Genomic DNA, 15,435 nt, shown 5'->3' with positions numbered 1-15,435 from the left:
TTATTGATGTTTGTTTAGGGGGGGGGACTTACTTTTTTTGTTGTGTATATATGGAATATTTTAACTTTTATAAATGTCCAAGAACTTTTTTGCTGAGTGTATATATATATATATATATATATATATATATATATACACACAGTGCGTCCCACAACAAACGAAACCGAGATTTATCGATGATTTATCACAACTTAATCACAAATACAGTAGACAAATTACTTATTTCTCATTCACGCATGAGTAAGCAAAAACAATTTGAAAAGGGGATACCAGAAAGTCACTTGGCGGGCCGTATCTGGGTTTTAAAAAGAAAACCTTAATTTTTAAGAAGTTCAATATCTGCTCTTTAATTTGATACCTCAATTACAGATAATGGTCAAAAATATAAAAAGTTCTGGTTTTTTAAATAAGGCTTGAATTTCAATAATTTCATAAAATGAAGAGGTTTTACAGGCGAGCGTTCAAACAAACTCGACACTCCGTTTTGTTGACGATCAGCCATGCATAAAGTCTTTTGTTACTGTGCGATAGCTTCTCTGGGAAAACGGTGAAAACACGTTTATTTAATAAAATTATGGAAAAACACGCATTGTTTCGAGGGATCGTAACTTTTTACTTCTTGACCATTTTCTGTGATAAAGGTATCAAACAAAAGAGCAGATATTGAACTTTTTAGTCATTTGATTTTCTTTTTGAAATTCAGATACCCCGCCAAATGAGTTTTGGCATCCTTGCTTCGAATTAAGTTATGATAAATCATCGCTAAATCTCGGTTTCGTCTTTTCTGGGACGCACTGTACATATATATATATATATATATATATATATATATATATATATATATATATATATAGCCAATTGAGCAAATTTATTGCCCAATTCTTAGTTTTTGTTACTCAATTTGGGCAGATTTTAACTAACAGTTGTGTGGACAGTATGTTGTCTAGGGTAGTTTGCCAAACTATTTTAAGAGTGAATGAAAGGACAGATGGATAGATAAATCACAAAGACACATCGACACGGTTGCAATGTTGTATGGATAATTACTACATGACATAGATATAGATAAGGTGAATTGAACAGGTGTCAGTGTACGAGAATCTCCCCCCCCCCCACAATTAGCTTAAGGCATGGTCACTGGCCGAGCGTTGTTGGAGCGGTCGTGGAGCGGAGAGAAAAAAAGTATCACCGCTCGCTACCGTTCACCACCGTTTAACCAAAGTTGGCCTCCGTTAAGGCGACGCCGAATAAGCTCGGCCACCGCTGATGGTCCCTCCTACCGGTCCGAAAGTTTTTAGCTGCTCAATATATTGCGAGCGGTGAGGAGCGGGCAATTTTCCGCTCCAGTAAAGTTGACTGCCGCTCTTACAACGCCCAGTCAAAGTTTGGCACCGCTAGACGAAAGTTTGTGAACACTTGGGTCCGCTAGGCCAACGCAGAAATCTTGAACGCTGGACAACCGCTGCTTCGCCAGCGTTGCCCGGCCGGTGATTAAACGGTTCACAAACTGTGGTGGAGCGGTTGTAAGCGTTTTCCGAGCGGACACGGGATTGCTGGAACGGCGCATTCATCCATTCATTTTTTTTTCAATTTGTTTCCCCCCCACAGGGATTTTATTATTATTCAAACATAACAAGATATCTTTTCAATGAAAAATCAAATTAATAACAACGAAATACAGTACAACAGTAATTGCAACAAATGTATAAATTGAACTGTCAGGTTCACATAATAGTAAACAATTTAAGAAACAAGCGGAGGAGTAAATGAACAATAATATTCATTTTTTTTTCAATTTGTTTCCCCTCCACAGGGATTTTATTATTATTCAAACATAACAAGATATCTTTTCAATGACAAATCAAATTAATAACAACAAAATACAGTACAACAGTAATTGCAACAAATATATAAATTGAGCTGTCAGGTTCACATAATAGTAAACAATTTAAGAAACAAGCGAGGAGTAAATGAACAATAATATTCATATGTATAATTGTACATGGAAAGGGAACTGAACAGATCACCTCATGTAAACATGGCACGTAATTGAAACCATTTCTTTGTAAACCCTACCATTTTACAATTTGACTCTGCGATATATTTTTCATTCTTGAAATAGTTCTGAAGTGCAAATTTGATATTATCAAAAACAGGTAATTGATGTTTTACTCTGGAAGTGTAAATCATTTGCCGTATCACTATCAATAAACAATTTAATGCATGATTACTTGAACCTCTTAAGCCAAATAATTTTTCTTTATTAGAGAAAAATATTCTATTTCCAGTTTTAAGAAATATCCATTGTTCAAACTTGTCCCATATATGTTTAATACATGTACATTCACAAAGTAGATGAGTGACTGTTTCACGGTGTACATTACAAAAAGTACATTCTTTTTGTTGAGCTAAATTAATTTTAAACAATATTTCATTTGTATATAAAATGCGTTGCATTATTTTGAACTGAAACCAACGTAAATTCACATCGGTAGTACAACTGAATCCAATAGAGCAATACGACTGCCATTGCTTATCATTCATATCGAATATACACTTCCACTTAAGAAAACTTTTACACTCCACTTTTCTTTTCTTTTTAAGAATCGTATAGATGTGTGAACAACCTTTATCATATTTCATAACAAGTGCTATTGTATCAGGGATAATAGGTTCTTGGAACTTTCTAAAGTGTGTGCCATTGCTAAAACCGTCTCTTATAGCATCACATAATCCACGGTAAAAAAGAAAATTTATTTGAACATTATATTTTTCCTGAAGGTCATTCAAAGAGAGGAAATTGCCATGTACATCTAAAATATCATTAACAAAACGAACACCCCTATTTTTTAGAGATCTACTGTGAATTGAGCTATTACCTATTTTGATAAAATCATTGTTCCATAAGGGTTGGCAAGGTATATCATTACAGTGCATAGATAACAGTGTGCTATACGCTAAGAACATTTCTTTCCAAAAAGTATTTTTAATTTCGTGTGCCAGTCTAAAAAATAGCTATTTCCCATATAAAGATCCAAGTTTTTAGTTTTATGCAAAAAAGAGTGGAGACGACAAATAATATTACCGTCAATGGAACCGTTTATCATTTTTTTCATCCAAGAAATTTTCAATGACTGGCAATGCAGATTTATGTCTATCATTTTTACTCCACCTTCAGAATAACTCTGAGACATTTGATTTCTACTTACTTTATCTGGTTTCTCTCCCCATATGAATCTATGAAATTGGGAATTTACATCTTTTAGAAATAACTCACTTGGATTCGGGAGAGAAAGAATTAAGTAGTTCAATTTAGACACAAACAATGACTTGACAACCGTAACTCTTCCGAGGACCGTCAGGTAACGTCTCAACCATGAAGTCATTTGACTTTTGATTTCTTTAAACTTTTCATTGTAATTATGCACTGTCATTTTCTGAAGATCTGTACAAAAATCTATACCTAAATATCTGAAGTATTCATCAAATACCCAATTCAAATTCCTGTTGGCAAGAATACAGTCTTTCTTGTTCTTGTATCCTCCAATCCATATTGCATGTGTCTTTGTTATATTAACAGTCAAACCTGAAATTGTTTTATATTTTTCCAAGATGTCAAAAGCACTACTCAATTCTCTTTCTGAACCGTTTAATGTCAGAAGAGTGTCATCTGCATACTGTAATATTTTATGACATTTACCAGAGGGCATCCTCAAACCATCTATTGACATTGATTGTCGAAACAAAACGCCAAGTATTTCAGCACATAATAGAAAAATATATGGAGACAATGGATCTCCTTGGCGACAGCCTCGCTCTATTGAAAATCTGGGAGACAGGTGTCCATTGATTAAAACACAAGATTGAGCATTTTCATAAAACACATCAAACCATTTAATAATGGTCGGACCGAATTTAAAGAAGTGTAGTACATTGCGAATAAAGTCATGAGAAATTGAATCGAATGCCTTCTCAAAATCTATAAGTAACAATAAACCGGGAATATCGTTTAATTCAGTATATAATAATATATCATATAACAAGCGGATGTTTTCTCCGATAAAGCGTCCGGACATAAACCCTTTCTGATTTTCATGAATAAGAAGAGGGAGTACATTCTTCAATCTATTAGCTATACAAGTAGATCCTATTTTGTATACGACATTTAATAATGATATGGGTCTCCAATTTTTTAAATAGTGTCTATCTTTATTTCCTTTGGGATTAAAGTAATAACTCCCAACTTCTGTATGTAAGGCATACCAGATAAAAATGAAGAGTTTAAATATCTAACTAAAAATATATGGATTTCCTTCCAAAAATGTTTAAAAAATTCAACAGTGAATCCATCTAGACCAGGAGATTTATTGTTTTTCATATTTGTTAGGGCATAATAAACCTCGTCGATGGAGAGCTCTCCTTCTAAATTCCGTGACATAGCATTTGTTTATTTATTTAGTTCATCATTGTTTATCATTGCATTTAAATCAGTATTTATAACAGGGTGCCTTTCATATAGTTGTGAATAAAAAGAAACAATTTCTGATGTAATATCCTCATGTGTTGTTACTTCCTTATTTTCATTGGTAATCAATTTGCATATTCTTTTATTAACAACATTTTTCTTTTCTAAATTTAAAAAATATTTGGATGGTCTCTCTCCGAACTCCATCCATTTAGTTCTGGATCTCATCTTTATTTCTTCATTATTTTCTTTTCTCAATGACTCTAACTGAGCTTTCTTCTCATTCAAAACAATTAACCCCCTTTCTATATTTGTATTTAAAACCAAATTCTTTTCTAAATTTACAATTTCTTTCTCTAAATCATTTTCTAGATTAACGGTTTTTTTCTTTTTTGCTGCAGCATATGAAATTGTTTCACCTCTAACAACTGTTAACAGCGTATCAAAAAACAGCTGATCACTTACATTAAACTCATACAAAGGAATTTGACCATCTACTACATTTCCACCGGATCTTACCGGTCGAGTTGAGTAGGTATCAATTGTTTGTTGAATAACACCTTTTATCAGTTCTATATAAATATCATCTTTTAACAATGAATTGTTAAATTTCCAGTAACTCGGTCCTGTCTTACAATGATTTAGATTCAATGATAACTTCACCAACGAATGATCAGTTCTATATCCCGGTAGAATTTCTATTCTGTTGACAAGAGATATTAATTCATGAGATACAAGAAAATAATCCAATCTGGCTGCCTTAAATGGAGTGGGTTGGCGCCATGTAAATATCTTTTCATGTTCATGTAATTCTCTCCATGGATCCACCAAACTTAAGTTAGTTTTCATTTCATCAACTCTTTTCTTTGCGTTTGGATTATTCAAACGGACATAATTAAATGTGTCTTTATCAAAATTTTGGACCAAATTCCAATCACCACAAAAAATTGTTAAAGGGTTTTCAAATTCTAATGCAACATTTTCAACATCTGAATAAAAGTTAACATTGTCTTGGTTAGGGCCGTATAGAGATATCAATGTTATATTATAATCATATATCTGGAGATCTAACGCAACAAAATTCCCTTCGGTTGACCTTTTAATTTGATTTATATTAAAAATAACACCCTCCGCAAAGAGAATTGCTACACCCCTAGCATTAGACGTTTTATGACTAAAAAAACAATTATCTCCCCAAATACGTTTTCTTGAAACTTCGTCTTCACTTACAAAATGAGTGTCCTGCAAGCAGCAGATATGAAACTTTTTTGCCTTAATATATTCTAAGACATTTCTTTTTTTACTATTTCCTAAACCTCGAGAGTTCAAAGAAATTATACTGAAACTACCCATCATACATTGAATCTAGCATTAAGTTATGAATAACAATTCCTGTGGAGGCTTTTTTATTTTTTTTTAACACTGACAACACAAACACAAAACAACAAACATAAACAAACATAAACACTTGACACACAAACAAGACAACACTAAACATAATTTCACGCGAAACGAACAAGAAAGACATGGCGCATACCATCGCGCCTAGGTCCTTATCCAGGCCTTCCATATTATGCCAAGAATAGAAACTGAAATCCACTACTTTTTAGGCACTGTAAAAATGTCTATGTACATTTTGTGCAAAAATTTCGTGCGCAAGGCAACCAGAAATAATCTACATAAAACAACCAGTATCTGAGTGAAAGAAGTATGCATTGTTAATGCCAGGGCTCATTCTGCATTATCAAAATTATAAAGATTATTTAGTCAATTGAATGCACAGCCTTGCATATACATGAAAGTCCTTTTTTTAACAGCATTTTAAAAATATCATCCAATAAATAAAACAAACTTTCTGAAACCGTTGGTACATGACATGTACTTATTCCTTATTTTCTCGCATACTTACTACTTTTCCATAGATATACAAATAACATTGGTGAAAACTATACCAGTTTACTTGAACTACACGTTATTCACGTTCTTTCTTTTATATTACTTTCCTTCCTTTGTCTTCTTTCATATTATTACAAAGTACCCAATAATAACAAAAAACAAACAAAGAAAAAAAAATAACAAAAGAAACTTTAAAGTACAGCCACATTTTTTTCATATCAAATACATAACTGAAAAACTTAAATCATTAGGTCTTGAACATGTTAAAAGGTTTAACCAACTCTAAATATATTCATATGTATAATTGTACATGGAAAGGGAACTGAACAGATCACTTCATGTAAAAATGGCACGTAATTAATACTATTTCTTTGTAAACTTTACAATTTTACAATTTGACTCTGCGATGTATTTTTCATTCTTGAAATAATTCTGAAGTGCAAATTTGATATTATCAAAAACAGGTAATTGATGTTTTACTCTGGAAGTGTAAATCATTAGCCGTATCACTATCAATAAACAATCTAATGCATGATTACTAGAACCTCTTAAACCAAATAATTTGTCTTTATTAGAGAAAAGCATTTCCAGTTTTAAGAAATATCCATTGCTCAAACCTGTCCCATATATGTTTAATACATGTACATTCACAAAGTAGATGAGTGACTGTTTCACGGTGTACATTACAAAAAGTACATTCTTTTTGTTGAGCTAAATTAATTTTAAACAATATTTCATTTGTATATAAAATGCGTTGCATTATTTTGAACTGAAACCAACGTAAATTCACATCGGTAGTACAACTGAATCCAATAGAGCAATACGACTGCCATTGCTTGTCATTTATATCGAATATACACTTCCACTTAAGAAAACTTTTACACTCCACTTTTCTTTTCTTTTTAAGAATCGTATAAATGTGTGAACAACCTTTATTATATTTTATAACAAGTGCTATTGTATCAGGGATAATAGGTTCTTGGAACTTACTAAAGTGTGTGCCATTGCTAAAACCGTCTCTTATAGCATCACATAATCCACGGTAAAAAAAGAAAATATATTTGAACATTGTATTTTTCCTGAAGGTCATTCAAAGAGAGGAAATTGCCACGTACATCTAAAATAAATTTGTCATCATGATCATAGTGTTAAACCCCGTCGAGCTGACGCCCGCATGCGCTGAACTCTGCTCTATCAACGCTCGTGTCACCGCTTAACCAACGCTCGCGACCGCTCGCCACCGTTAAACCAACGCTAAAGCTACGCTGGCTTCAGCAGTGCAGCGCTAAGGCAACGCCCATGTTTTCGATTTTTTCCCCCAATTTTGTGAGCAGTGACGAGCGTTGCCGAAATTCGACCCTCTCTTCCTACCGCTCCAACAGCGCTCGGGTGGTGTGACCAGGCCTTTAGTTACACTTATAACCATATTTTCAATTTGCTAAACATGTACATTTTTAAATGGGATATTTACGTGTAACTTGTTTTATTCCTGTGCAGCTGGCAATGCACCGATATATTTTTCTTCACCACATTTTCTCTTTGGGGATCCGTCACTCTTTGCCGCAGTCAGTGGAATGAATCCTGTACAATCAGAACATGAAACATCATTTGATATTGAAATGGTAAAGCATACTCAGCTAATCGCCCCAATTTTGTTTGGTTGCTTGATTCTTCACTTGTTCCATTTTCATGAAAAATAACAGGTCGCTATGCAATTAACATAAACATCACATACGATTACAAAAGATTCGTAGGATAAAATCCCCGAACATTTGAAGACATGCATAATAATATGTTATGCCTTTTTTTATTTTCAAAATTTTAAAGTTCAAGGTTTATTTTCATTTCCATCAATAATATTACAAACATCATAATATATGTTAACAAATACAAATGAATATGGTTACAGTGATTACAAATCAACTACAAATTACAAAACATTTGCAAAATAGCTTTAACAAAATCGTGTATGGAAATGAGGGGATCCACTAAAAAGCATTGCTTGTAGGGCGTGGATCCCCTAAGATAACATATGAAACAATAGAAAATTGGGGACTCATTCACATGCGTAGGCGTAAGAAAATACAATTTTTTTGTTAGAAAAAAAATAATGGGAATAATAATAAGATGATGAGTAAAGGCGAGAAATAATAATAAGATGACAGAGTTACGAGACGATACTAAGAACAAAAACGAAAATAAAGACATATGGCTAAGAATAGAGGGGAGAGAGAAGAAAAAAAAGTAATAAGGAAGGGGGGCGACAGAGGAAGAGACTGAGAGGGCAAAGATAAGTAGAGATAGACAGAGAGAGAGAGACACACACAGATGGATATGTAGAGAGAGGGGGGGGGGGGTGTTGCACCCACAAATGTAATAACCCCACAAATGTAATAACACTTTACCAACAAATGTAATAACGCCCACAAATGTAATAACACCCACAAATGTAATAACACCCACAAATGTAATAACATTTTACCCACAAATGTAATAATTTCACCCACAAATGTAATAATGCACTTTACCCACAAATGTAATAATTTTTGATCGCCCACAAATGTAATAAATTTGAAGGGATTTTTGGCAAATCCGTTCTGAACTAAAATCGCATAGTAATGCGTTCATATAGCACAAAAGTGCAAAGTCTCTTTTCCTGACCCGGTTAATTAACAAATTATTATATAAATCCAAAGTATTTATTCCAGACCCGGTTGATTCAAAAATTATAATATAAATCCAAAGTCTTTATTCCAGATCCGGTTGTTTCAAAAATAATAATATGAGCCCAAAGTCTTTATTCCAGACCCGGTTGTTTCAAAAATTATAATATAAATCCAAAGTCTTTTTCCAGACCCTGTTGTTTCAAAAATTATAAAATAAATCCAAAGTCTTTATTCCAGACCCGGTTGCTTATAAAATAATAATATAAGTCCAAAGTCTTTATTCCAGACCCGATTGTTTGAAATATTATGATATAAGTCCAAACTAAGATACGATAATGATGTTCCGGTGGAATAAAAAATGAGAATCGAGCCTAGTCTTCTCTCCAGACCCAGTTAATTAAAACTGAATCAAAGTCTTTGTTGTTGTTTAAAATTATACTGAACTTATTGCGAATATACGCGTTATGAGTAAATTGAGATCAAGCATAGTCTTTTCTCCAGACCCGGTTATTTAAAACTGAAAAATAAACCCCTATAGTAATGCCTTCATATAGCACAAAAGTTCAAAGTCTTTTTCCAGACGCAGTAGTTTCAAAAATTATAATGTAAGTCCAAAGTCTTTTTTCCAGACCCAGTTATTTCAAAAATTATAATATAAGTCCAAACTAAGATACCATAATGATATTCCAGTGGAAAAAACTCTGTTATTCAAAAATTGTAAATAACAATACAACAACAACAAAAACCGTATAAAGACCCCATAATCTTATTAATGCTGGATAACATGGACATATAGCGTAGTCTTTTAGCCAGACCCAGTCATTTGTTTTTCAAAATAAGGCTAAGAGTAAAAATATAAATAACTCCAAATCTAATACCAAGCAATCCTTGAACCTAAGAACAATTTTTAAAAAAGAGGTTTAGAATGTTGTCTTTATTCCAGACCTAATCATTACAAAAATTACGAAAAAAATCTTCTAACATAAGACCCTATCATATTCTCTTGGAACAACATGAGTTGTAAAACGTACTCTTTCCTCCAGACCAGGTTATTTAAGAATTGAATTAAAAAAGAAAATCAAATCTAAAACCAGTTTTCAAAAGTTACACCTAGTAAAAATATGTCTGTACCCCACACCCAGATTCTTTTGTATAATAATACTAAGACCCCTACAAAACATTGTAATTATGCATTTGCAAAGAAAACGTCCATTTTCCAGACTTGGTTATTATTTAAAAATAAAATTGTCTAAAACAAATACCCAATAATCTAACTACTGTGGAATAACATGGAGATCGATTGTAGACTTTCCTCCAGACACAATTATTTCAAGAATAAAAAAAAACAATAAAACCCAACCCCCAACAACGAATCTAAGAACCAACAATCCTCCAAATTAAGACCAATTACAAAAGCACATGTTTAGAGCGTTGTCTCTATTCCAGACCCAGTCATTTAGAAATTAATTCAAACAATCTTATAAACATAAGACTTCGTCATATTCTTATTCATGTAGAATAACATTATTATTATGCTTAGACCTTCGTCTAGACCCAGCTATTTATAAGATAAATAAATATTGAAAAAAAATCAAAGCTAAGACCAATCTTTAAAATTAAACCCAGTTAAAATGCTTGGGTTTAGAGAGTTGTCTTTACCCCACATCCAGTTCTCTTAAAATACAAATTAAGCAAAAGATTAATCTAAAAACTTAGACACCAGCATCTCCCCAAATATAAAACCCTGTGATAAGGCATACCGCAAAAACGTCAAATTAATAAAAGGCGTAAATATTCAGATCTGAATGGTACGCGCCTTAAAAACCCAAAATAACAACAACAACAATGTTATTCTACGTCAATGATATTGTGGCGTCTCTGTTAATATTGTTTGTCTGTTTTTATCGTTTCTAATAATTTCCTATTTTGAAATAACTGCATGGGTCTAGAGCAAAGACTACACCATATTTAAAGACAGGGCGTTGTGGTGTGCGCCTGTAATCCAAGCTATGTGGGGGAAGTTACAAATTGATGCAGAGATTCGAGGTTCGAGCCCTGGTCACGTCTTTCGGATGGTGACGTTAAAGGTCGGTCCCAGACGTAAATAATCATATCTGATTGAGACACGTCTGACAAAACACACACACACGTTTGCCCCCTGGAAAGATTAAACCTCAAGATGTTGATGGACCTGAATCCACCGACGGGACAGCCTAACTCCGTAACTCTCTTACGGGTGTGGGAGGGGGCTCTTCTTTCTTTGCCTGTCTCTCTTTCAGTCATTTCAAATCAGTTTTTTTTTTCCTATCTTATCACTTCTTGATCACATAAATCCTGTCTCTCTCTCTCTCTCTTTACTTAACGGGTCAATATAACCCCAGAAAATATATCTTAGGCCACTAAGATTATTGGAATTGTAACTAATAAAAAAAATGCTGAGTATATTGCAAATGGTGCTTGGTACACTGAAAATTTAAAGTATTGAAGAACTTGTTAAAACGTTATCCCCTCTTGTTAGAATGATTTTCTTTTATATAATATCTCATAGATCGTCGATCAACAACCTTATCGTTTACAGCAAGTAATCCCCATATTGTGTGCTGATATTTTATTCCTCAGTTTTTTGTTTTATATGTATTTAAAGGTTTTGTGTTTTTTTTTCATAAAAAAAGGAATGAATATACAAGAAATAATAATAATAAACAAGTGGAATGCCTCTGACCGTCTCACCTGCATCACGCGATTCAACATAGCAGCAGTGCCGACTTTGAAAACTACTATAACTCGCACCAGGTGTTAAGTGATACTTGATTACTCTTATGTCCAAGTTTTATGAACTAGACCAACATACTTTCAAAGTTATGATGGTAATTCAACAAAAAAAACTATTCGGCCAAAGTTCATTGACCCTATGACCTTTGACCTTGACCATGTGACCTGAAACTTGCCCAGGATGTTCAGTGATACTTGATTACTATTATGTCCAAGTTTCATAAATCAGATCCAAAACCTTTTTAAGTTTTGATTGTAATTCATCAGATACCCCCAAATCGGCCAAAGTTCATTGACCCTAAATGACCTTTGACCTTGGTCATGTGACGTAAAACTCGTGCAGGATGTTTGGTGATACTTGATTAACCTTATGTCCAAGTTTAATAAACCAGGTCTATACATTTTCTAAGTTATGATCATATTTCTAAATCTTAACCTCAGGTTAAGATTTTGATGTTGATTCCCCCAACATGTTCTAAGTTCATTGACCCTAAATGACCTTTGACCTTGGTCATGTGACATGAAACTCTGAATGGATGTTAAGTAATACTTGATTAACCTTATGGCCAAGTTTCATGAACAAGGTTCATATACTTTCTTAGTTATGATGTCATTTCAAAAACTTAACCTTAGGTTAAGATTTGATGTTGACGCCACCGCCGTCGGAAAAGCGGCGCCTATAGTCTCACTCTGCTATGCAGGTGAGACAAAAAGAAGTAATAAGAATAATACTAAATAAAATTGTTACCCTACTTCTCATACAGTGGGTGGCAAAAATAGTCAATCGTGACTTATTGCCAAATAAAAACATGGAATGGAATGGTTATCCCCTCTTGTTAGAATGTTTTTCTTTTATATAATATATCATAGATCGTCAATCAACAACTTTATCGTTTTCGGGAAGTAATCCCCCTATTGTTTACTGATATCTTATTTCTCAGTTTTTTTTCATATGTATTTCAATGTTTTGTTATTTAGGTTTTTTCATAGAAAAAAGGAAGGAATATACAAGAAATCATTTTTTTAAGGACAAGTCCACCCCAACAAAAACTTGATTTGAATAAAAAGAGAAAAATTCAACAAGCATAACACTGAAAATGTCATCAAAATCGGATGTAAAATAAGAAAGTTATGGCATTTTAATGTTTCGCTTCATTTCACAAAACAGTTATATGCACATCTCGGTCGGTATGCAAATGAGGAACTGATGACATCACTCACTCACTAATTTTTTTGTATTTTCTTAAATGAAATATGAAATATTTTTATTTTCTCGTCATTGTCATGTGAAATGGAGTTTCATTCCTCCCTGCAACACGTGGAAATTTATTATTTTAACATTTTGTGCTTTAGGCAAGGAGGTCCTAATCGTCAAATTCGTAAAAATTGAAATAATGTATAATTCAAACAATGAAAACCAAAAGAAATAGTGAGTGAGTGACATCATCGACTCTCTCATTTGGATGTAGTTGGCTCGTTCATATAACTATTTTGTTAAAAATAAGCAAAACTTTGAAATGTCATAACTTTCTTAATTTACATCCGATTTTGATGAAATTTTCAGCATTGTGCTTGTCTGATTTTGCTCTATTGATTCAAATCAACATTTTTCTGAAGAGAAGGACTTGACCTTTAATGGTTGCAGGGTCTTTGTTTTGTTGTTGTTGTTGTGTTTTCAATGACTTTTATAACTGGGTCTGACAGAAAGACTAAACATAAATAGGATCGTGGGTCTGTGTTTTTTTATAATTATTATAATTTTTGAAATAAATGGGTCTGGAAAAAAGACTTTGGATTTATATTATAATTTTTTAATTAACCGGGTCTGGAAAAAAGATTTCGCATTTTTGTGCTATATAAACACATTACTATAAAGTTTCAGCTTTTAGTTACCGGGTCTGGAGCAAAGACTGTGCTTGATGTTCAATTTACCATTAGCGTCTTCAGAAAAGACTAAGCTCAATTCTCATTTTTATTCCACTGGAATATCATTAATGTATCTCATTTGGGACTAAAATTATAATTTTTGAAATAACCGGGTCTGGAAAAAAGACTTTGGATTTATATCATGATTTTTTTAAACAACCGGGTCTGGAAAAAAGATTTTTGATTCATATCATGATTTTTGAAACAATCGGGTCTGGAATAAAGACTCTTGGCTCATATGATTATTTTTTAAGCAACCGGGTCTGGAATGAAGACTTTGGATTTATATTATAATTTTTGAAACAACCGGGTCTGGAATAAAGACTTTGGGCTCATATTATTATTTTTGAAACAACCGGGTCTGGAATAAAGACTTTGGACTTATATCTAAATTTGTTAATTAACCGGGTCAGGAAATAAGACTGCACTTTTGTGCTAAATGAACACATTACTATACGATTCTAGCTTAGAACGGATTTGCCAAAAATCCCTTCAAATTTATTACATTTGTGGGTAAAGTCATTATTACATTTGTGGGTGAAATTATTACATTTGTGGGTAAAGTGTTATTACATTTGTAGGTAAAGTGTTATTACATTTGTGGGCGTTATTACATTTGTGGGCGATTATTACATTTGTGGGTGTAACAGGAGGGGGAGAACAAGGAGAGTGCCAACGTGGATCAAAAAGATTGTGCTTAGGCAATTCTTAAAAATATACAACTAATTAATTACTTTGGTGAGACAGTACCATAATTATTTCTAGTTATCTCTTAAAGGAGTGGATGGAGGGGACTGTTGAATATCTTTATGAAGGAAATTCTAAAGTGTTGGGCCGATGAAAATGAGAATATTTTCAGCAAAACGAGTTCTTAGGATAGGTAGATGAAAGTTATCGGTGTGTCTGGTAGTATACATATAAATATTGTTATTTTGAGAAAACAAATCATGAAATGCAAAAGGAACCATACTGTTCTTATAAATGTGAATAAATTGTCCTAGCTGATATTGATATAAATCTTGGATCTTAAGAATTTTAAAATCAGGTAAAGCGGATCAGTGTGAGATCGAGGATGTGAGAATGAAATAATACGAAGGGCTTTCTTTTGTAGTTATAATATTTTGTTAAGTAAATTTTGGTGTGTATTGCCCCAAACAAGGATCCCATTATGGTAAAATCAAGAATAATATAATTGTAAGTAGAGAAATAACAGGAATAAATGTTTTTTAGCTATTTATGATGCCTATATTACGAAAAATTGTTTTTACAAATATTATCAATATGAAATTTACAGGAGAGTTCGAACACCCAAAAATTTAATTGACGAGACACTTTACAACTGAAAATTTATTACACCCCCAAATCATCTTGTAAAATGACAACCTTTTCTTATATTGTTATAAAATACGTTCAAGTTACATTACGCGCTAAAAAATTACCCAATATTGGGTAAAGTGGGAACATATATGGTTGTTGGGTAACCCCCCCCCCCCAATATTTTGTAAATTTTACGTAATGTTGTAATGAAATTTACCCTTCAAACATGCATTTGCTCAATATTGGAGGAAAAAAATATCCAGCAAACAATCATGTTCCCTTTCTTACCCAATATTGGGTAACTTTTTACTCTTCGTCTTTAGAGTGTACATGAGATTTGTCCAGAGTACTTTCATGATTTTTATTATTTCTTTTAATTTTAACGCAACTGTT

General features: G+C 32.9%; 1 protein-coding gene across 1 annotated transcript in view; it reads left to right on the top strand.

Moving 5' to 3' along the window:
- Nucleotides 1-15,435, top strand: part of LOC121415148 (lysosome membrane protein 2-like) — a 63,721-nt gene that overhangs the window by 35,720 nt on the left and 12,566 nt on the right. Inside the window, exon 8 of the mRNA XM_041608284.1 lies at nucleotides 7,859-7,983. Coding sequence (XP_041464218.1) covers nucleotides 7,859-7,983 — 125 coding nt within the window. The remainder of the gene's footprint in view (nucleotides 1-7,858; nucleotides 7,984-15,435) is intronic.

The sequence above is a fragment of the Lytechinus variegatus genome, chromosome 1, assembly GCF_018143015.1.
Source record: "Lytechinus variegatus isolate NC3 chromosome 1, Lvar_3.0, whole genome shotgun sequence".
Lineage (NCBI taxonomy): Eukaryota > Metazoa > Echinodermata > Echinoidea > Temnopleuroida > Toxopneustidae > Lytechinus > Lytechinus variegatus.
The sequence above is the reverse complement of the archived record's forward strand: the minus strand, read 5'-3'. Positions and strand labels throughout refer to the sequence as shown.